General features: G+C 48.0%; 3 protein-coding genes across 5 annotated transcripts in view; all 3 read left to right on the plus strand.

Moving 5' to 3' along the window:
• HOXA9 (homeobox A9) lies at nt 1-5,867 on the plus strand. The gene is made up of 2 exons (XM_080385526.1): nt 1-651; nt 1,790-5,867. Exons 1-2 carry the CDS (start codon nt 99-101, stop codon nt 2,026-2,028), a joined length of 792 nt encoding a protein of 263 aa, XP_080241652.1. The 5' UTR covers nt 1-98; the 3' UTR covers nt 2,029-5,867.
• Nucleotides 5,868-8,138: 2,271 nt separating this feature from the next.
• On the plus strand, nt 8,139-12,276 carry HOXA7 (homeobox A7). The gene is made up of 2 exons (XM_080385530.1): nt 8,139-9,338; nt 10,421-12,276. Exons 1-2 carry the CDS (start codon nt 8,963-8,965, stop codon nt 10,702-10,704), a joined length of 660 nt encoding a protein of 219 aa, XP_080241656.1. The 5' UTR covers nt 8,139-8,962; the 3' UTR covers nt 10,705-12,276.
• Nucleotides 12,277-12,460: 184 nt separating this feature from the next.
• HOXA6 (homeobox A6) overlaps nt 12,461-21,409 on the plus strand; it is a 30,193-nt gene continuing 21,244 nt past the window's right edge. The window contains exons 1-3 of one of the 3 annotated variants that reach the window (XM_080385529.1): nt 12,461-13,516; nt 17,863-18,120; nt 19,480-20,631. In XM_080385529.1, coding sequence (XP_080241655.1) covers nt 13,324-13,516; nt 17,863-18,120; nt 19,480-19,739 — 711 coding nt within the window. In that variant the 5' untranslated portion in view covers nt 12,461-13,323 and the 3' untranslated portion in view covers nt 19,740-20,631. Of the gene's footprint in view, nt 13,517-14,422; nt 18,121-19,479; nt 20,632-21,409 lie in introns of those variants that run through there. The other 2 variants (XM_080385528.1, XM_080385527.1) reach the window with 2 other exon arrangements.

Consider the following 21,409-nt stretch of genomic DNA (forward strand, 5'->3'; position numbering starts at 1 on the left):
CCCTCAACTTATTACTGACTCTACTTCTCCGCCAGCACCAAGTTGTTACGTGAAACCCGCAGCCCCGAACCGCGGCGGGTCCGCCGCCCGCGCCCGCCATGTCGGCTCCCGGGACCCTCAGCAATTACTACGTGGACTCCTTCCTGGTGCCGGAGGGGGACGAGCTGGCGGCGCCCCGCTACGCCCCCGCCCCGCTGGGGCCGCCGCCGCCGCCGCGGCCGGCGGCGCTGTCCGAGCACCCCGAGCTGGCCCCCTGCAGCTTCCAGCCCAAGGCGCCCGTCTTCGGCCCCCCCTGGAGCCCCGCGCACCCCGCCGGCGCCAGCGGCGTCCCCGCCGTCTACCACCCCTACGCGCACCACCAGGCGCCCGTGGCACCGCCCGACGGCAGGTACATGCGTTCGTGGCTTGAGCCTGTGCCGGGCTCCTTGTCTTTCCCCGGGTTACCTACCGGCAGGCATTACGGCATTAAACCTGAACCGCTGGCGGCCAGAAGGGCTGACTGTACCACGTTTGACACTCACACTTTGTCTCTCTCTGATTATGCTTGTGGTTCTCCTCCAGTTGATAGGGATAAGCAAAGCCACGAAGGCGCATTCTCTGAAAGCAATGGAGAAAGTGAGGCAAACGGAGAGAAACCGCAGATCGATCCAAGTAAGTGGAACTGCGAGGGTAATGGACTTCAGGGCGCTGTGCCGGCCGCGGGGAGGTGTCGAGGCGCTGGGGCTAATTACGCGGCCGAGCACCGGCTGCTGCTGCTGCCGCCGCTGCTCCAGCTCGCCGGGCTCTGCGATCTGCCACGGCCAGCGCTGCCTGTCGCAGGCTCGAACGGGATCTAGGATGGCTCGGGCTTTCCAGGCTGAAAGGAAAAGAAAAACCCACCCTACAACTGCAACTTAAACAGAAAGAAAAAAAAAAAAAAAAGGCAAAAGACGCCACCCCCGCCCCAGCCACCCCGGTAAACTCCGCAGGACGTGCTCACATCCTCCTGCCTGGCCGCGCTCCCAGGCGTGGGCAACCGCCGGGGAGAGAGGGGGTGCCCCAGAAAGCATTGGATGTGAATCTGATCTCTTTGAGACGGCTCGCAGGCCGGGGCAGCTATTGCGGGGCTGAGAGCAGAAACCTCGCCGTTGACTTGGTGTCCCCTCCTCCCCCCTTCGTCTCCTCGGTGAAAAACCCCAGGCTGGATGCTCTCAGGGCTGCGGGACTGATGGCAGAGCGCCTCGGGATTGCTATCGCGATTAACGCCGTGCGAATAAGGGTCCTAAGCGGGCGAGGTTTTAATTATGCCAGCTGTAAACCGACTCGCCAGCTCCCTGGGTCTTGCCAGTGATGACACGGGAGAAGGTCGATATTAAAAAGTGAAACAATTTCGATGACACGTTGGTCTAGCTGGTCACTCCCCGGGCTGGCAGTTGGGAGCGGGGGGCGGGGGGTGGTGGGATTGGGGGGTGGGGGGGGGTGGGAGGCCAGGAAGGAGGGAGGGAGCTACCAGAGAGAGAGAGAGAGGAGGAGAAAGTATTTTAAAATTGTATCCTACAAACAATAAAAAAGGCGAGTGGAGGCGGGGGCGGCGGGGCTTTGCCGCGTGTAGTTGCGTGTGACCTCTCCATGTGTCTGTATTTTGGAGTCCATTGTGCCTCACCATCCTCTGTGTCTGGGGCGCCACGTCCTAAACCCCAGTACCCCAGTATCGGGACACCTCCGCGGCTGGTCCTGCGTGCGTCTCCCTCCCAGCCCCCTCCCTCCCCCCGCCACCGAGCCTGAACTTCTCCTGTTGTTTTCGTTGCAGATAATCCAGCTGCAAACTGGCTCCACGCAAGATCCACCAGGAAAAAGCGATGCCCTTACACCAAGCATCAGACGCTGGAACTGGAGAAGGAGTTTCTGTTCAATATGTATCTCACTAGGGACCGTAGATACGAGGTGGCCAGACTCCTCAATTTAACTGAGAGACAAGTGAAAATCTGGTTTCAGAACAGGAGGATGAAAATGAAGAAAATCAACAAAGATCGAGCGAAGGATGAATGATGGCGACACGCGGGTTAAATTGAAAATGCATAAAGTTTAAAAATATAAGAAAGAAAAAAACAAGTTAAAAACAAAACAAACAAACAAAATACCCTCCCCTCGAGCTCTGCCATGCAATGCGTCTGGGTCCAGGCCTCATTTTTTTCCCTTGGCAAATTCTGATTATGATTGTACCTTGTCACAGAGGCCAGTTTGCCAGGACAGGTACAGTAAGACTTTTCATTTTCTAATAGGAAAGAAAAAGGGGGCATTAGCACGAAGAGGCTGTTTAGCTGGCTTGTATAAATCTACCTGTTTCTTCACTTAAGGAAAGAAAAAAAAGAAAAAAAAAAAAGGAAAAAAACTACCTTTTCATAATGCACAACTATTTACAGACTGTATAGTTTAGTCTACGTAGCTAATTTTATTCGCTCTTTGCGCGGCAGAGAGATCTCTGCTTTAATACTTGAACACTGTGTTTTATTGTGGTAATTATGTTTGTGACTCAATTTATGTGCTTGGGTGCTGTACCGGATGTAATGTTGTAAGCTAGAATTCAATTTGAACTCAGGTTGTTTATTATAAAAATTGCATAGAGTATAGCTCTGTAGTGTATTAAGTCTTTTCTGTATAATTAGACAGTTAACCTTTGATTGTAAAATATATATTATATAAATATCCCAACGCAGAAAGAAAAAAAAAAAGAAAAAAAAAAGAAAAAAGAGTTCGTCCGGGATGTCTGAGAATTACGGTTCTCAAAATCAAGTCATTTTAGTATGCACAGTTGATACATATAGAGTACTGTCTTTGTCGGTTGTACATATAATCTATATATTAAAAGAAGTAAATAAACAGACTAGCTTAAATATTGTTTTTGCACCAGTGAGCAGTTATCAGATTTCGGAGCTATACGTATATGTGAAAAGGGTAACTACCTATGGTTTACGTTTTAATTTTAATCGAATGATTTGATGGTTATTGTAATGAAGGTTAATTTTATTGATAATAAATTATACAGTATAAAAACCTACATTTGGTTATTGTAAATTTGTATCGAATTAAAAAAATTAATCTGGGAAGTTATGTTGATGGAGAACGTACACTGTCTATTTTGAAATAGTTACCTCATGGCCTACTGACCAAATCGTTGTGTTGAAATTATATTTAACTTTTTGCCAAATAAAAGATATTGATTCTTTTATATTTTGTGATGTTTTAAGATTATTAAGGAGGGGTTCTTCTACGGCACACAGAATCTCACCAGCTAGGGCAGCTGCGGAGGCGAGGTGAGCAGCGGTGTTGTTTCTGAGCCAAGACAGTCCCACGGTTCTGTAAACGAGACCCCAGGTGATGAAAATTTAGGCTTATTTTCGTCCTAACTGGGTAGATTCAGGTCCTAAATGCCCTTGCTTGGCTGGAGGGGAGGCATTGCTCCCCCCTCCCGGGTATAACTTGGTAAGCGGGCGCTCAGCAGTGCGAGGGGGGAGCCCCTTCGGGCGGCGGCGGGGGCACAGTCGCGAGGTAACGCGGTTTTAATAAATCCGCCTGGCGGGGTGGGGGGGATTCAGGACCAAACCAAAATGTCCGACGTTTTTCAGTGCGGACAATAATGTAAATCAGCTCAGACAGCGACATTTAAGCCGAGATGGTTAATTAGCCTCCACCAGAAAATGTCCAGCACTAAGTGTGCTTCAACAAGCTCTGTGAGAAGGCTCGCCTTACCAGCGCCTTCATTGTAAATTCCCTTCTAGAGATAATTGCCCATGCAAAATATGTTTTTTTCAAACATCATCTATTTTCTTCCTTCCCTTCCCTTTACATTTGGGATTTTTTTTCCTCTTTTTAAATATCTCGTGGCAAATAAAAACAACCCGTTGCCTTTTACTAGCGCCTCAGATTATACATGTATGTATAGATATAGATACAGATAAAAATTTACTGAAAATTACGGTAGAATTTATGCTGTCAATTTTACTCGCTGATTTAGCTGAAGGAGAGAGGTGGGCTGGCACCAGGCTAATGCACAGAAGATAAATAGGATTTATTAAAAAAAAACAACCCAGAAAGAAGGTTTATTTGGAGTGGAAGATTTCCATACACACCCCCATTGCACCCACCCCTCCCCCGCCGCCCCAAGCCAAACCAAGCTCAGCAACAAAAGAAAATAGCGAAGTCTGTGAGCTTGCTGAAATTTACCCTTGTTTTGGGCGGACATCTTACTGCTCAGAGTAGATATCCTCCATAATATGAGCCGCAGCACACTTCTGCGTCACACCGACCCTTGTTTGCAAATATGTCGAATAACAATAAAAGCATTCTCGTTTTACGGAGGTACACTTACACATATATATGTACTTAAAGCAAAATAAGACGGAACACACTTATGGTCTTGGCAGAAGCTGTTGTTAGGAAAATTCAGAGCCATACAGTGCAATAAAAGAAAATGACTGCTGTAACCGTTTATGGGGTGTAAAACGCTGCAGGGCTAAAGACAAAACTTAGGGAGCCGGCAAGAAGTTTACAGATGTGCAGAACTGCGGGAGAGAGAGAAAAAAAAAAGCTTTCGGCTTCACCTTAAAAAAAAAAATCCGGGATAAGATTTGATGAGTTCTAATTAGCAAAGGGGAGCTCGTTCTGGTGTGCACACACACAAAAAGCCCCTAATTGATCCCTGAGCCAGTATTTGGGGATGCTGGGACGCCCTCTGTTGTTGCAGACAGAGGCAACTTCAAAGAATCGGCATTAAGAGTGTGTAATAAATGACGGGTCTGCAAACTGTCTGGAATTCGGCTCTTAATGAGTTTACAACTGTCCAGCCACAATTAAGATTTTCTACAAAAGCCTTTTCATTTGTTTTGTCTGGCTGTTTTAGATAAAGCGGGCGAGCGGAAATAACAACCTTTTATTGGCCTTCCCCTGCTTAAATCCAGGCTGGGAGGTGGACATTTATCTTCCCGTGCGCTGGCGGGCAGAGGCGCTGGCTCCGCGGGGCCGACGCGGCGTGGCGGCGGTGGTGGCGGCCGGCCGGCGGCAGGTGGCGCTGTGAGCCCGCGAAAGAGCGCGCGGCCGCCCGCCATCAAGCGCTCGGCCGCCTCCCCGAAAGCTCCTAAAATGTCGACTTTATGGGAGCATAACTAGGGTCGGAACCGCCGGTGTGGTATTTGCAAAGGCCGATAGGTTTGAGTTGTTGGGGTTTTTTTCCCCCCTTATCCCGAGAGTACGGTGAGGGATGCACCGCTGCCACCGGGTGTGGTTAGGGTGGCATTTTACGCCTGGCCACGCTCGGTGCACTCGTGGTAAAAGTCAAGCTTGCTCTGCACCAAGGACATACCCTGCATTTATTATTCTCAAAACAGCAAGGCATTTCCTAGTAGCTGACAGAGACGGACGGAGCCCTGGCACCGAACTGCCAGCTCCTCTTCCCCTCGCCCCAAATCTTCGCCCTTCTCCGGCGAAGCTCTGAGCCTGCAAACAGGGTGTCCCGATCTCCTGAAGGGCTGGTGAGAACTGAAATATTTGGAGAAAGGGGGAATCGAGGAGCTCGGGCAGGATGGAAGAGGGTCTCCCCCGATCAGCCCGGCAGGAGAGCGCCCGAAGACCTTCGCCCTGGGGGCGGAGGGCGAAGCGACGGGTTTTCCAGTGTCCTCTCGCCCCGAGTAGCTGGAGACACAGCCGTGCAGGGAAACGGCAGCGCCGCAAACCTCTCGTCTGAAAATTATTTACCGGCCAGTGAAATTCCTCAACAGCTGTCTTTGATACAAATAAAAATCCCTGCCTGTGTCCCCAGCAATTCCAGATCTGTGGGACCCGTTGTAATTATATGATACAGATGCTAGCAGGCTGATGCTCTGCAAACTTGACGTGTCTCAAAGTCATTCCTAACTTCTCGCCTTCTATTTTGATTTCCTCCAATCGTTTTCGTATTTTTTTCCGTTTTGCTTTTGTTGGCTTTCGTGCCTTGAGAATGAGGCTTAGCGAGGAATTGCGGAGTATTTTCAGACTGCAGTTGCCAAAAGAGAGGGGGATAAACTAATTGGAAGGAAAATAAAGGCAGGAGGAAAGGAAGCAGAAAATGTGGGCTGAAGTATGAACGTTGTATTTTTCAAGTTTAAGCCAGACAACTAAACAAATCGCTGCACAGTACTCCGTAACAAAACTACTTTCTCTGTGTTTTATTTACTTTTCCTTAAATCAAAGCCAATCTCTTTATATCGAAGTTCAGCATCGGGAAGGAATGCAAGCACTGAGCTATTTTTCCCCCGCACTGTTTCAGAGATTTAATTCTTTCCAGGGATAAAGAACAACAGCCACTCCCTGCTTTCTAACAAGAGTCTTCCTATCAAATGTTTGTCTACAATGGCATTGCTAAACTTATTATGATTAATTATTTTTTTTCCTTGAGCAGTAAAATTATATTGAAATTAAAAAGTGTTTATGCGTCGTCATATTGAGTAATAACTTGGCACAGTACGCTCCATTATAATTGTGGATAAATTACGGCGGGAACAGATTCCAAAACAACAACATCTTCTCTAGTATGAACCACATCAAGATACTGCTTAATACACAAGCCATAATCATGTAGTGCTCCCAGGTCGCTTATAACTTATGAGCACCATTTTATCACTACCTTTTACTTCCCGGAAAAGCTCAGAAGGCAAAGAGAAGTAGTCCAGAGCTCACACGAAAAAAAAAATTACCAAGAATCCCGCCTAGAGGATTTTTTTTTTAATCGTGTGAGAATATTGCGGTGGTCGAAACCTTGCAGTCTGCTCCCATTCGCCGTTTCCTCGGCTGGGAAAAAGAAAAAAAGAGAAGGAAAAAAAGAAAAAAAAGAAATTAAATTAAATGTATGTTTTCAGGCGCGGGGATGTAACCTAGTTTTGGAAGCGACAAAACTGGAGATTACAGAGGCTGTTTCAGAGGCAGCGCTATGCCTAACACGCAGAGGGTGGGGAAAGTAAATAAGGTGGAGGGAACCCAACTCTGGGGTTCTTTTAAATTTATTCAGTGAAGACTTTTTGAGAAATCTTGGGGGTTGGCTGGAAAAAAAAGCTGAAAGCAAAATATATTTTTAAAAAAAAAAGGTGGCGGCAGTAAACACACACACGCAAAGAAAAATACATAAATGTGCAAATTGTACAGAATCAGAGAGCTCGAAATACAACCACCCAGCTAATCTAAGTGGTTCTACGCTATCCATATTTAAGTCTAGACATTGGTTATATTTGCTGTTTCTTTCTTCTTGCATCTTGGTACGTTGTCACTAGAGGAGCAATTTATTGGTCTAATGTCATCTACTTCAGCCTCTTTGATCTTCTTGGTCGTCGTCTTGTTTGCATCGCATTCGTTTAACTTCTTGGGCCTTTATTCCTTTCAAACAGCCTCTTCTGCCGGCGTGTTCCCACATCGCGATTGCGACCGCGGGGATATTGTCTAATATTGGCGAATCGGGAGAAATAACCGAATAGGGCTCTTCCACCAGCTTCTGCCTTACGCCTGCAAATAATAACTGCATATTCACGTACTTAATACTTGGCAAATATCTACATACAGCCGCCACATTTGAATGCTCTGAAGCACCAATATCTTAGGCATCCGGCTTTAGAGAATTTACTTGCTTCTGTCAGTAACCTGTATTCATGGGGCTGCAATAACCGGGCATAAAGAGTCCCAAAGGGTTCGTGTGTGTGTGTGTGTGTGTGTGTGTGTGTGTGTGTGTATGTGTCATGGAGGTGTGTGTGGGGGTAGACGGTGTCCCACGTTTACAAAACGTAAAGTTTAGGGTCCGTGCGAAATATCACCGAGAACAATTTTAACTGGTGAGAAAAGTCTTTGTACACGGGGCACCAAACTATAATTGAAAGGAGAATTTCCGGGGCAATTCCATTGTGCTCCTTCCAGTTTATGATGTGCAATACAGGCAGGCAGTAAAAGCTGTCTTTACCAGGACTCCCTGTCTGAGGGAAGGAAACTCATTTTACGATCCGTTTAAAGGAAGGGCACGGTGCAGCATCCTCAATGAAGAGCCATTCGCATTGTTGGGGAGCCCAGTGTTTAGAAAAGCAGCGGCGCTCCCCGTCATCTGAGCGTGCCGCCGCCGCCTCACGCGTCGGGCTGTAAGGTACGTTAGGGCAGAAAGGTAAAAAGGGGCGGCTGAGATCTGAAGCCATTTGTAGGCGATTTCTTCAAATCTGGGGATTTTGGTTGATTTTGTTTCTTCTTTTCGAGGCGCTCAGAAAGTTAAGCGCTGGCATAATTATTTTTTCTTCATTTTTGGTGTTTGGGTGGTTTAGGGGTTTTTGTTTGTTTTCCGGGGAGGGTGCCCGTGTTTTTTCCCGGGGGGGGGCTGGAGCCCGGCGAGGCTTACTCCAGGGCGCCGCCTTGGATTTTCAAGGCTCGGGCAGCCCTTCAGGGCCGGCGGCGGTGCGGCTGGGGCCCGGCGTGGCGGAGATACCCCCCGCAAACCCCGCCGCGGGGCTCCCGCCCGCTTATTTTCCTCACGGAAAAAAAAACAACGCGTGGGCGACGAGCGGCCACCTTCGAAGTTTCTATTTTATTTTATTTATTTTATTTTGTGTTCCGCGACACCCCTCGGTCCGCCTGAAGGACCACATGGTGTGCGCGCCCCGTCGGCGGGCCGAGCGCCCCCACCCCGTGTCGGCGCCGTCGGGGGCGAGGGGGCGGTGGCGGCTGGAGGGCGCTGCCGGGCGCGGCGGCGGCGGCGGCCCCGGCCCGTCCATGGCCGGGCACCGGCGGGCCGCGGCCGGCACCACCTGTGAGGCGGGCGGGGATTGGCGGGCGGCGTCACATGACCGGTCACGTGCTCGAGGCAGCTCAGTCCAAAAGAAAATGGGGTTTGGTGTAAATCTGGGGGTGTAATGTTATCATATATCACGCTACCTCGTAAAACCGACACTGAAGCCTGCCGGACAACAAATCACAGGTCAAAATTATGAGCTCTTCGTATTATGTGAATGCGCTTTTTAGCAAATATACGGCGGGGGCTTCTCTTTTCCAAAATGCAGAGCCTACTTCTTGCTCCTTTGCAAGCAACTCCCAGAGAAGCGGCTATGGACCAGGCGCGGGTGCCTTCGCCTCCTCCATGCCCGGCTTGTACAATGTGAACAGTACCATATATCAAAGCCCGTTCTCTTCCGGATACAGCCTGGGCTCTGATGCCTACAACCTGCATTGTTCCTCTTTTGATCAGAACATTCCCGTCCTCTGCAATGAGCTAACCAAACCCAGCTGTGAGAAAGCGGAGGAAAGCAACCTGCACAACCAGGCTGAGCCTAATTTCCGGATATACCCCTGGATGAGGTCTTCAGGTAGGGGCAAGCGGAGAGGGCTCGGAGCCGTGGCAGCCAGGCAAAGCGTGTCGCCAGAATTACTGTCAGCACAGCCTTTATGGTTTTAATTATAGCCGAGGCGCCATTGCGTAGAAAGCCCGTGGCATTGTATGTAAATGAGTATCATAAAACTTTTTATTGCCCAATTAATGGGTTCTAGCCTCGTAAATTTATTTAACTCCATTTGCTATGGAATTTTAGCATTGAGTTGATTTGCGCTGTTTGCTATAGAAATGTGGAGACTTGGCTGCGGGCTCCCAGAGCCCCCACGAGTAAACGTCTCCCCTGCCCTCTGCCGAAGTTGGGCAAAGAAATCCCGCTGGCGGGGGAAGGCGGAGGGGAGAGGGGCGTTCAGGAGCGGGGGACGGGCTGCTGAGGACTTTGCCAGCCCACGTTGCCGAGACGTGCCACTTTCGCCCCCCCTGCCCTTTCCACGGAGATAAGGATCTATAGAAGTGTACTAAACAGGAAAACGGGGCGGGGGGGGGGACGACGACGACACGGGGGGACGGGACTGGGGGCGAGAGTGTGTGAAAAAGGAGAGCTCTCTTCTGGAGCTAAATGCGATGTATTGTTTACGATCCAGGCGGGGTTGGGGGGTGTGTGTGTGTGTGTGTAGGGAGCCCCCGACATGAAAATAAAATAAATACAGCCCAGCCTTCCAGCTTTTTATTTCCCCTTGCGAAACGCGAAAGTCTGGAAGGTTTTAGGGAAATACATAGCCTGGGGGCAAAGTTCCTCCTCCCAAAAGCAATTTCCTCCCCCACCTCCTCTCCTGAATGCTTTCTCTCCACTTTTTCTAGGTCTCGAGCAACTTAATTTTTGCCCTGCCTGAGCAGGGCAGGTCGTTTGGCTGAAATGTCTTTGTTAGGGCAAAGTGGGGGGGCGGGTGGAAGTGAGGGAAGGGGATCATTCACTCTCGCTCGGCCGCTTTTTGTTTGTTTAATAATAATAATCATAATAACAACAATAATGAACCCAGACACACACCCAACACTAAAAAGAGAAAACTTTCCACTTCTCTTCTTGCCTAACTCCTGGCCGTGTGTGCCTGCTTTCAGGTCCAGATAGGAAGCGAGGGCGCCAGACCTACACCCGCTACCAGACCCTGGAGCTGGAGAAGGAATTCCACTTCAATCGTTATCTGACTCGGCGGCGGAGGATAGAGATCGCCCATGCCCTCTGCCTGACGGAAAGGCAGATCAAAATCTGGTTCCAAAACCGGAGGATGAAGTGGAAGAAGGAGCACAAGGAAGAGAGCTCCAGCACCCCGGCTCCCAACGAGCCCACGTCAGCAGCAGCCTCGGTCGAGAAAGTGGAAGAAGACGAAGAGGAGGAGGACTAAGGAGTCCCACTCGAGGAAGCGATCTCAGTATAACGTATGCACATGACAGTTGGAAAAGCTCCCTTTAAAGAGGGGAGAAGAAAAAACAAAACAACAACAAAAAAAGAGAGACACTCACTGTTTTTATTTAAAAAAATACAAAAATATCAGTTCCCTTTAATAATCATCTTGCAAGTGAGCATTTGCAAACACGAAAATGTTTCTTGGGGTGGCTTTCCAGCCTTCTCTCCACTCTCTTGTACTCCCCAAATCTGCCCTGTGCCGAACTTCTCGGTAATATCTCCTAAGAGCATCCTACAATCATTTGTTTTTTCGTTTACCCAAACCTGGCTGAGTTTGTCCAGGAGACATTTCAGTGAGAGAACTGCTGCTTGCACAGATGGTAAACCGTGACCTTCCGAAATAACTACCTGACTCAATAGTCCCAATCATGTATAAGGGGAAAAGTGCATTAGGCTCACATTAAGAAAAACTACCTAATTTTGAATAAGTAGCTCTGCACTTCTCTTTTTTTTTTTCTTTTTTTCTTTTTTTTTTAATTATTGTTAGGAAAGTATCATAACTAACAGCTACACTAACAAAAGGTTAAACGGCAAGGGAAAAAAAAAAAAAAAAAAAAAAAAAAAAAAAGATGTTCCACAAACCACTACAATCCACAGCAATGATTTGTACTACCTATTTTCCAGACTACCTATATATCTTGCTCCGCCTACCTATCTTCGAAAGTATACTGTATTTTAGTAGTCGAAAGAAGATAACATTACTAATGTGAATCGCAAAATGCTTTTAGAAATGTAAGTGTAGTCGTTTGAAAAGCACGCATCAATAGCTTTGGTATAGAATTTGGTACCGAAAAGGCTGAATATATTTAAATTTAAAATAATATATTTATTCCAAAGCAATTATAAATGAAAACCATATGCTGCAATATATCTTTGTTCTCGATTCTTTACTATTCCGAGGAAGCAAACATGCCAATATTGTACAAAGCGGTTTAATATCTCCCGTTGGCTTCTACCTTCGGCTGCTTCTGCTAAAGGCCGTTTTATTCTAGGTTGATCTTAATATAGCGGGAAGTGTTCTTTGAAAAGTGAATTTAAATGACCATGTAACCACCTTTAAAAAAACCCTGTTTGTCCTGAATATCTGAACGTGTTAATATGTAATACCGTGAATTTTCCTACAATAGCAGATACTGGTTGGGTTTTTTTTTTGTTGGTTTTTCTTTTTTTTTTTTTTTTTTGTCATTTATATTCGTCTTGGAGTTAATTTGTAAGATCATGTCATAAATTGGGAAGTATGTAATTAATTTGGAAACTTTGTAGCATGATGTATTGTTAAGAACTCTGTATAAATCCGTCTTGAAGGTTTGGCGAAAGTTTATTCAAAAATTGTATGTTACAATGTGTTTCGATGTGTTCGTTGTGAACATTTGGGTATGCCGTGTAAGTATTGGAAGTGGGGAAAAAAATGTCTGTGAACTCTCTTTGGAAGTGATACCGTGTTCAAACATCTCCCACAATAAATGTGTTTTATGTTACACAGAAAATAAATATGCTTGTTGACAATGAATTGTGTTTGTTTATTAGGGAAACATTTCGAAGGAAGCATCAAAAAATAATTTACACAGACAAATACAGAAATCAGACCATATAAATCTTCTTCTTCCGTAATCAAAGGAAAAAAATGCAAGGTGATGAATTGATAGGAATCAGTCAATTTCTGATTTTTTTTCCCCCTAGCGCAGTTGATTAATAAAGCGGAAAGCCTTCTTTATGGGAGGGCTTCCTTCCACCGTGTTCCCGTGTCCTCTTGCAATCATAACCTCTGTCCAGCCGGCCGGCGATCAAGCCGAAATCACATGCAGTGAAATAATAATTTGTAATGAACAGAAAGTGAGATGCGAAAGTTCCAAGCATAAATGATCTGGTCAAGTACGTGTGTGGTTTGTGCGTGCAGCTTTCGGGGGGCGGAGGGGCATCAGGATAGCATTAAAAAGGGGGGAAATCCCCCCGCTTTAGAAAATGTATCGGTTTTGCCAGCTACCACGTAATGTCTAGGAGATCTAATATTTTCAATCTTTTTTTTAAAAAGAAGAAAAAGAAAATCTCGCCCTATAAGTCCCTTTATTCGGCCGGGTAAATGCAGGTAGAACCAGAGCATCATTTGCACAGAAGTTCCCTTTTCCTACTATACTCCATTCTTGGTCAATGTACTAATTGTAATTTTAATAAAATTAGTACAAACTCCAGGTCTTTTAGAAAACTCCAGGGCTGCCTCTGTGGTAAGATGGCGCCTCTCTAAGACCTGCCTCTTCTTAGTGATGAGGAAAAGGCCATAAATCCGTTGTTGTTTATGAAAATTTACAACTTTGCAATACAACTTTATGAGTTGTTCGGTTTTTCCATTGGTCGTTGTCGGTCATGTGGATGGTAACCGTGAACATGAACTTTTTTATAATTTCCCTTGCGAGAATAGAGCCGCATTCTTTTGCTGAGCTCTGTCCTGCTTCGGATCTCTCTGGCTTTCAATCCCCATTTCATTTGTTCTTTGTAAGGCAATAGTGAACAAAGTGTGCGGAGGTTCGGCATAAGCAGCCGCCTAGAACACAGATCCGGGATGGCAATTTCCAGTTCCCCCGCTGGAAGGTGTGGCATATTGGATTCAAAGCACTGGCGTGGCAGATTTTCAACTTGCAACCTGGCTAATTTCCTGCTTCTTCTGGCACCAAAAGGAGGGCGATTCGTCTCCTGTGCAGCCAAAGCGACAGCTGTCAAAGTCGCAGGGGCTCCTGTGAGCCAGAACCTAAAAGGTGAGAAATGTATATGACACTACCGTAAGCAGGGAAACATGGTTTAATACGTTTAAATATTAGACATGTGCAATTAAACCAAATTGAAATGTTACCGGCCAAAAATAGAGGTGGCTGCAGCTCAGTTGATTTTGACCAGTGCATGCAAAAATATGCCTAAATAAATTGTCTACTTTCTATTATTTAGCAAGGAAGCTGTGGATTTTTTTTTCACGGAGTTTATTTCTGTTTGCATTTGCCAGAGGGTTGCTGTGACATTCAGGTTATTTTCTCAGAATGTAGGTTTATAGTATCAATCCGGGTTGGTTTGATTTTTTTTTTCCCCGCAGCACAAGGAAAAAAAAAATTAACCCCCCCATTTTTATTTTTTTTATTTCGTAGCATTAACTTAAAGTTCATTTGCGGCAGCTGAAATGTAGATGTAATTTAATTTTTACTGTTTCAGAAAAAAACCCAGCAGTCAGCACAATGACTCCTGGCTCCCCTGGCATGTTCAGGAGAAAGGTTATTTCTGCGCGGCGGAAACAGCGCGAATGTGTCTTTGATTTTCTTTATCAGATCAAGCGCTGCCTGCAAACCCCCCATGCCTCGCCTTGGGTCCATCGGAGCAGAGGTGCCGGCGCTTTCCGGCGTGGGTAGCTTGCGCTCCTCGGCTGCGCGGAGCGGGCTTTGCAGCAGCTAAACTGATCTCAGCGCCGGAGATGGAGCTTTTTTCCCCCCTTTCCCTCCTTGTTGTGACTGTTACGGTGCGGCGCTGGGGCGGGGGGAGCGGCGGCTGGCGAGCCGGTGCCTCGCGGTGTGTGCCGACGGGGGGGAGCGGGGCCCCGGGGACGGCGCCCCCGAGACCCCCCGCCGCCGCCCGGCTCCGCTCCCGCCTCCTTATGGCAAGTGAGCGGCTCGGGGCGCTTTAAGTGTTGGCCCCGGCTCTGCTTGTGCTGCCGGGCTGATAAAGCATTGCATTTGCATTGCATTGCGGTATCCGCCGGACTGGAGCTGCAGTGAGCGCCGGATTATTTATTGCGGGGCCGCGGGTGCTCAGTGCTGCCACGGCGTGGTGGAACGGCGGAGGCGGGCGCGGAGCGGCCCCCGCAGCCCCTGGGAAGGGCAGCGCTGGGAGCCTGCGCTGCTTGGGGGAAACCCAAATAAAAGACCAAATAAAATAATTAAGAAAACAACAACCCAACAAAAAAATCTGGCCTACCTTTTTCTATAGGAGCATCGCGGCTCGCCCCCGGGCAAGATATTCCTGCGGGACCGGCTCTGCCCCCTCCCCTTTCCCTCCGCTTGTAGCTCAGTGCGTGTCAACTGTAAAATATTACAGTGGGAGCGGGCTGGGAGGACCCGCCCGCGCCTCCCCGGCCAGGCTCCCGCACCCCGTCAGCCTAAACAACGGTTCGCCTTGCCCAAACTGTTTGGATTAGGAGCTATTTAGTTAAAGGTTGGTTTTGGTGACGCTGCCGAGCATGATAAGGATTTGTAAGTGGTTTTATATCCGAGGAAAAGGAGGCTTTTCAGTTTAAGAGGGTTACTGCCCCCGCACCTGTATCCGAGGGTGGCTGAGGTTGCCGTCCGGGTTTTCGGCGGGAGGAGGAAGGCGAAGTGTGTGGTGGAGGAGGTGCTGGGGATGCGGGGAATTCCGAAAACAAATAAAAGGCGGATGAAATACACGGGTATCGCAAAGTGTGATTTTGTTGCGGTGGCAAAATGCAGCGGTTGGCTTTCTGCTTTCCAGGGGGGAAAACGGTGAAGGGAAACCACTGCGAAATGTGTCCGGACAGGGCATTTCCCCAACAGAGCTGGGGGGTAACAGATTATTGTAATTCGGGGTTTTCTGGGGGTAGGGGGAGGAGCGGAAAGGATGCCTGAATGTGACTGAAGCGGAGATTGCAGTGCAGATTGTTTAGCTGTCACTGTAACTATTCTAACACGACCCAGCCAGGCAAACGTGCACATTTCATTCCTGTTAATATTATGGTATCAACGAAGAAATATTTTCGCTGCCTGCCGTCGGGCTTTCGACAGTTTGGTTTGGACGCAAACAGTATCTTGAAAAGGAGGAAAGAAACAAAAAGAAAAAGAGAGAAAGAGAAAAAAAATCAGTCTGTAACTGATGCTATAAAATGTAAATATAACTAAACTTAGAGTGATTTTTTTTTTTGTCTCTGTGTGATGGATTGAAACAAAAGACTGTCTGGCCACAACTTGTTTAAAGTGAGGCTGGTGGGTTTCGCTCGGCCCGAGTATTCATTTTTCACGGTGCGTTTTCGTTCTGACCTATGTTGGCGAAAATCTACTCTTTTAAAGACCTCTTTGTATTTAGCGTGCTGTATATCTGTTTACTGGTGTTCCCTCATTTTTTAACTCTATTCTCACTGAGTAAAAACCTTTTTCTGGAGAAGGCTGGCTTTCAGGAAATACATGTTTCTGAAATGACCTTCCAAAGCATGCAGCTAGTGAGCTGTAATTCTACCAGGTGTGTTTATGGATTAGCCGGGCTGAAGAGGTTAAGGAAGTTGGGAGCAAAAAAAAATAAAATTGGAGGCAATCAACATCTGAATGTGAAAGTCCAGCTGAGACTGTGAACAATACAATCTATTGTGGAGCGATGTTTTAACTCACTACTGTTTTATAGGTATCGTAATCTGCCCCCGGAAATGAGACAAATAGTCTCCCAACAACAACAAAACTCTCCTTTGAAAGCTACTTTAGGAAACAGGGCTCGTACGAATGTCACTTTCCGTCAGAGCGCGTTTAAAGTCAGGCTATTCAATCTGTTGTAATGAGCACGGATTATGAGTAAATACAGCTTGGAATGAACAACTTCATGTTATCTCCAGGAACTGCAGGGTTACGGCTGAATTAAAAGCGCCTCAGCGTATTTCATCAGCACTGTTACTGTCCCTGCCCTGGGCCAAGAATTATATTTCCGCTATGGGGTAACTGCCATGTTGAAAAATGAAGGTGGAAATATTTGTTTCACGTATTATTTTTTTTTCCCTTTTAAAGACACACATCCGCATTTAATCAAATTATTCGGAGCAACAACGAAACCGATTGGCTTCTGCTGACTCATTAGCGGGGCTGTATTAATTGGGAATAGTCCTACTGGCTCGTTTTTGAATTTGAATGTTTGATTTCTTCGGGTGGACTCTGGCGGGGGGCGGGGGAACTCGGGGAGAAAAGACACGTGGAACTTTATCTGGGCTGCTCGGGGGGCGCCGGGAGCCCGCCCAGCCCTTCCCGGGGCCTTCTCGGGCATTTGGTGCAAACCAAAAATCCCCCTCCCCGGAAGGCCACCGTTTCCTCCCCCGGCCACAACCTTCGCGTTAATTATGAGGGTGTTCATTAAGATACAAGACCTCTTCCACGCAGGACGCGTCGGCCTCTTTCACAAAAGCTAGGTTCGGCCGTAAGGCGGGCTCCCCGGGCGAGCTCCGCAGGGAAGTCTCAGCGGAGGGGCGGTTTGCGGGGAAAATAATAAAATAAAAATCGCCTAAACCCTCCTGGATGCGGTTGTGGCTTCGGGGTGGGAAAAGGCAGAGAGGCCGCCCGGCCCCCCAGCGCTGCGCGGCGCTCCGCTCCCCCTTCACGTGCTCCCTCCGCTCCAAACTTTCCCCCGCCGCATCCTCCGCCACCGGAGGGCCGGGGGCGCCTCGCCCGCTCTGCCCGCGGGGCTGCGCTGCTCCCGGGGGCGCCAAGCCTGCCCCGGGGCCCCCAACTTTTAAGGGCGCCCCCCCGCCTCCAGCCGCCGGGTGGGGGGGGTGTCCCCGTCTGCCGCTGTCACGCTGCCCGCACCGCCTGCTCCTGCCGGGAATTATTCCTGTTATTATTACTGTTGTTATTATCGGAATATTTTTCCTCCGGAGGGGCGGTGCCGCCCCGGGGGCGCGGCCGGTCCCAGCGGCGCGGCGTTGCGTTGCGCGGCGCTGCGCGGGGCGGCGCGGCGGGGCCGGGGCTGCCGGTAAGTTGGCGGCGCGGTGGCGGCGGCCCCGGGGGAGCGGGCGCCGCGCGCGCTCCCATTGGCCGCCCTGCCGTCAGCTGCTCCTATTTTCTGCTGTCGCTTTTGGCGCTCGGCCATCCAGAAACAAACCACTTCGACGACTCCTAATAGTTATCGCCAGATGTACTAATACACAACAAATCACGGTCCGGGAGAGGGGGAGAGCAAATGAGTTCCTATTTCGTGAATCCCACTTTCCCGGGAAGCCTGCCCGGGGGCCAGGACTCTTTCCTCGGGCAGATCCCCCTTTACCCGGCGGGCTATGATGCTCTCAGGCATTTTCCGGCTTCGTACGGGGCAAGCAGCCTGCAGGACAAGACTTACACCTCACCTTGTTTCTACCAACAGTCCAACACCGTCATTACTTGCAATCGGGCTTCCTATGAGTACGGAGCCTCTTGTTTTTATTCGGACAAGGAAATTAGTAGCGCCTCTCCCTCCGGCAGTGGCAAACAGAGGGGGGCCGGGGACTACCTGCACTTTTCTTCCGATCAACAGTACAAATCCAGCGGCGTCCAAGCCAAAATTGTAAATGACGAAGGCACCGACCGGAAGTACACGAGTCCTGTTTACCCCTGGATGCAGCGGATGAACTCCTGCGCTGGTAAGGCGTTTCGATGCAATCAAGGGGGGTGGGGGGTGTGTGGAAGGAAAAGTTTCTTTCCCCAAGATTTCGGGGTGTTTTTTGGTTTTGAGATGAAGTCCTGACTGCTGGAGAGGCACGGTTCCTGCAGGGCAGCGTGTAACACGAAACCTTCCCAGGTTATTTTAGACCTGGCACATTGGCACCCGGGGAACGGTGGCCGAGAGCCCAGCTTGTGGATTCACTGCTGGAAGTTACTGGGAATCCTTAGGAAGCGGGGGTGTGTGGGGTGGGGGGGGTATGGGAGAAAAAAAAGAGAAAGAGGGAAAAAAAGGAGCACAGCAGTTTTACCACCCTCCTAAAGCCACCCCAAAGCCTCTGTTCCGCTTCTTCATTGTCAGAGAGCGATGCAGGGAATATGCCCTCTGTACTGAGGATCCAATGCATTTGTGGCACATTCCTCCTCGCCCCCCTCCCCCAGCTCATTAGCCTGTAAGTATTGGATATTGAGAGCACGTTTCTGGGGCCGTGGGCGCACTTCCATGGCATCGCGGATTTTCTCTGACTTACGAGTGAACTTCACATAATTTAACTATTCTGTCCAGGAGTGATGCGGGGTGGTGGTGGGGTGTATTGGGGTGGCACTTATTTTTAATTATCCCGTATTAAGACGTTTACTTCCAGTGTTTGCGAATGACTCCCATCCTCTCCCCTCCCGAGTTCATGTTTGCTGGACTGTGGGTCGCATTTCTTTTTTGGAAAGTTAAACTTTTAGCAAGACCATTCTGATGCTGCTTTGCATTCGAGGGCAGTAAATTCCGGAGCAAATGGCAAAGGCTCTTCTATGATCTTTAGCTGATGTCTATAATTATACTTCAATTACAGATCCTCTGTAGTCACAGCCATGGCAATAGAGTGTGTTTGTGTAAACACACCCGCATATACGTGAGCACACACACACACATATGCATGCGTTCAGCTCCCCGGATCGCGCACACGTGTGTGTGTGTGTGTGTGTGCGCGCGCGCGCGCGTGTGTGTGTGCGCGCACAGGGTCTCAACATGCATCGGGTAGACACTGCTCAGCGGTTCACACGGTGCGACCTACTTCACTTTCCCTAGTTCCACCTTAAAGCCTCTTTGTATCCCAGTTGCCCCACCACCGTAAGCACGCTGCACATCCGCATTTGCAGCTGGTCAGGCAGGAGAAAGGAAAAGAGGGGGGGAGGAAAAAAAAAAAAAAAGGCTCCAGGAAACCACAGCAGCTTCCCCCCTCCCCGTGATTGTGCCTGCAAAAGGAGGCAGAATATACTAATCGCTCTTTCTGGTCTGAAATCAGTGGGCCCTGTCCAATGCGATCGTTTTGTCTTTACTTCTACAGGTACAGTATATGGAACTCATGGGAGACGAGGGAGGCAAACTTACACCAGATACCAAACGCTAGAGTTAGAGAAGGAATTTCATTTTAACAGATACTTAACCCGAAGACGACGTATTGAGATTGCAAACGCTCTCTGCCTTACTGAACGCCAGATTAAAATATGGTTTCAAAACAGGCGGATGAAATGGAAAAAGGAAAACAAATTCATAAATTCCACAAAGCCCAGCAGCGAAGAAACAGAGGAAAAGTCAGGGGAGTAGAACCATGTTTAATAAACGCTACCAGGCCTTTCCTTAGTGCTTACTATTACTATTATTATTTACCTTGTGTTCCTTCTGCTACTAAAATCCTATAGGTTTTTCACAGTCTATTAATTCCCAAAAGGCTTGGTTAAAAGATGTACATTTTCAATCATCTGTGACTTTCTTTAATGTATGTGGAAGCCCTAGCTTTCGAGCTACAGGCATGTATGTATATAACCATCTTTCGAAAGCATAGGTGGCGTTGCTTAATATGTTAGAGAAATGGCCCAGATTTTTAAATATTTGAGGTGAGCTTCTGTGTGTGGGTGCGTGTCCCCGGTGTGCCTGTGTGAAAAGACATAAGAGAGTGATTTTTTTTTTTTATTAGAAATGTTCGTGTTGTAGAAATACGAGAGATTTTAGAAAACCCTGGGTTTATTTTGTTGCTAACTCCCGCCATGTCGGGCCATCTCGTTATGTTGTTTGGGAGCTTATGGTCTGCAGGGAAGAAAAAAAAGTTTTACGCATGTGTAAGATATTTAAATGGCAAAAAGAAGGAAAACCCTGTTTAAAAAATCGTTGTACAAAACCCTGGGCATAAACTTGCAGTTAAAGTGAAGATGAATTGCAGGGAGATTTTTAAAATGCCGCTGAACTGCCTAATCTGCACTACTAGTATTGAAGTAAAAAACTCGGCGTTAAACTTCAGGGGAAGCGAGGAAAGAGGTTTCAAAGCGGTCGAATTTCTGTGGTTCCCGTTGAGCTTATACTGAGGTTTCGGTGAGCTCAGCTCTACACTGAAGGGGCTTTGAATTATGGACTACGTTTCTTGGGGCTTCGTGGGCTTGGGTCGATCTTCCTTTCTTCTCTTTCCTTTCTTTCCTTCTTTTTTTTTTTTTTTTTTTTTTTTTTTAATTGAAAGAAAGTGTCTGTCATATTAACTCGGGGATCTTCTTCCCTGCTTTTGTGTTATCTTAATTCACATTCGCATTTCTTAGCACTGGAAAAAATAAATAGATACTCTAAAGAAAAGTAGCTGCCATAAAATGCTTCCATTTCGAGTTCTCTATAAGTAAAATAAGCGCAGCGAAAATATCGATTAATATATACGATGTATCTCTATATATTATATTGTGTGTGCGTGAGTGTGCGTGTGAAGCTGTGTACAAATACACTTGTATAAGCATTAAGGCTCTTTTGTTTGGAAGGCAGCGCAGTTTGGGCTACCGCTCTAAATATTTTAAAAGCCAAATCTGGAAAATACTAATGCAAAATGGCTACCGCCGCATTCAGACGTTTTTTTTTTCCCGAGAGGCGGAAAAATAACGGCGACCGTAAAGGCGCCTGGAATTTGACCCCCTAGTTAGAAAAACGCTGCACGATATTTATCTTTCATAGGTACCTGCCATTTCAGATCGGCAGGACCCAGGCGCCTCTCGAAACCTCCGGCGCGGGAAAAAGGGGGGGGGGGGAGGAATCATTAAAAAAAAAAAAAAAAAGTAAGGGACATAAACGTTGCCAGCATAGCATCCGAGGATGGGTAACGTAGGATATGTGAACCGGTGTAAATAAGCCTCGCGCGGGGGAGAACAGGCACAAAGCGGAGCGGTCCCCGCATGCCAGGCTCTCCGGCGGCCGGGGTCGCGCAGCAAGCCCCGCCGGCCCCGCAGCCCCGCCGCCGGCTGCCG

The sequence above is a fragment of the Falco punctatus genome (genome assembly GCF_963210335.1).
Source record: "Falco punctatus genome assembly, chromosome: 4".
In the NCBI taxonomy this organism is placed as follows: domain Eukaryota; kingdom Metazoa; phylum Chordata; class Aves; order Falconiformes; family Falconidae; genus Falco; species Falco punctatus.

Coding starts and splice junctions, on each gene's coding strand:
- HOXA7 (XM_080385530.1), top strand. CDS start 8,963: ATGAGCTCTTCGTATTATGTGAATGCGCTTTTTAGCAAATATACGGCG. Junction 9,339..10,420: donor CCCCTGGATGAGGTCTTCAG/GTAGGGGCAAGC, acceptor GCCTGCTTTCAG/GTCCAGATAGGAAGCGAGGG.
- HOXA9 (XM_080385526.1), top strand. CDS start 99: ATGTCGGCTCCCGGGACCCTCAGCAATTACTACGTGGACTCCTTCCTG. Junction 652..1,789: donor GAAACCGCAGATCGATCCAA/GTAAGTGGAACT, acceptor TTTTCGTTGCAG/ATAATCCAGCTGCAAACTGG.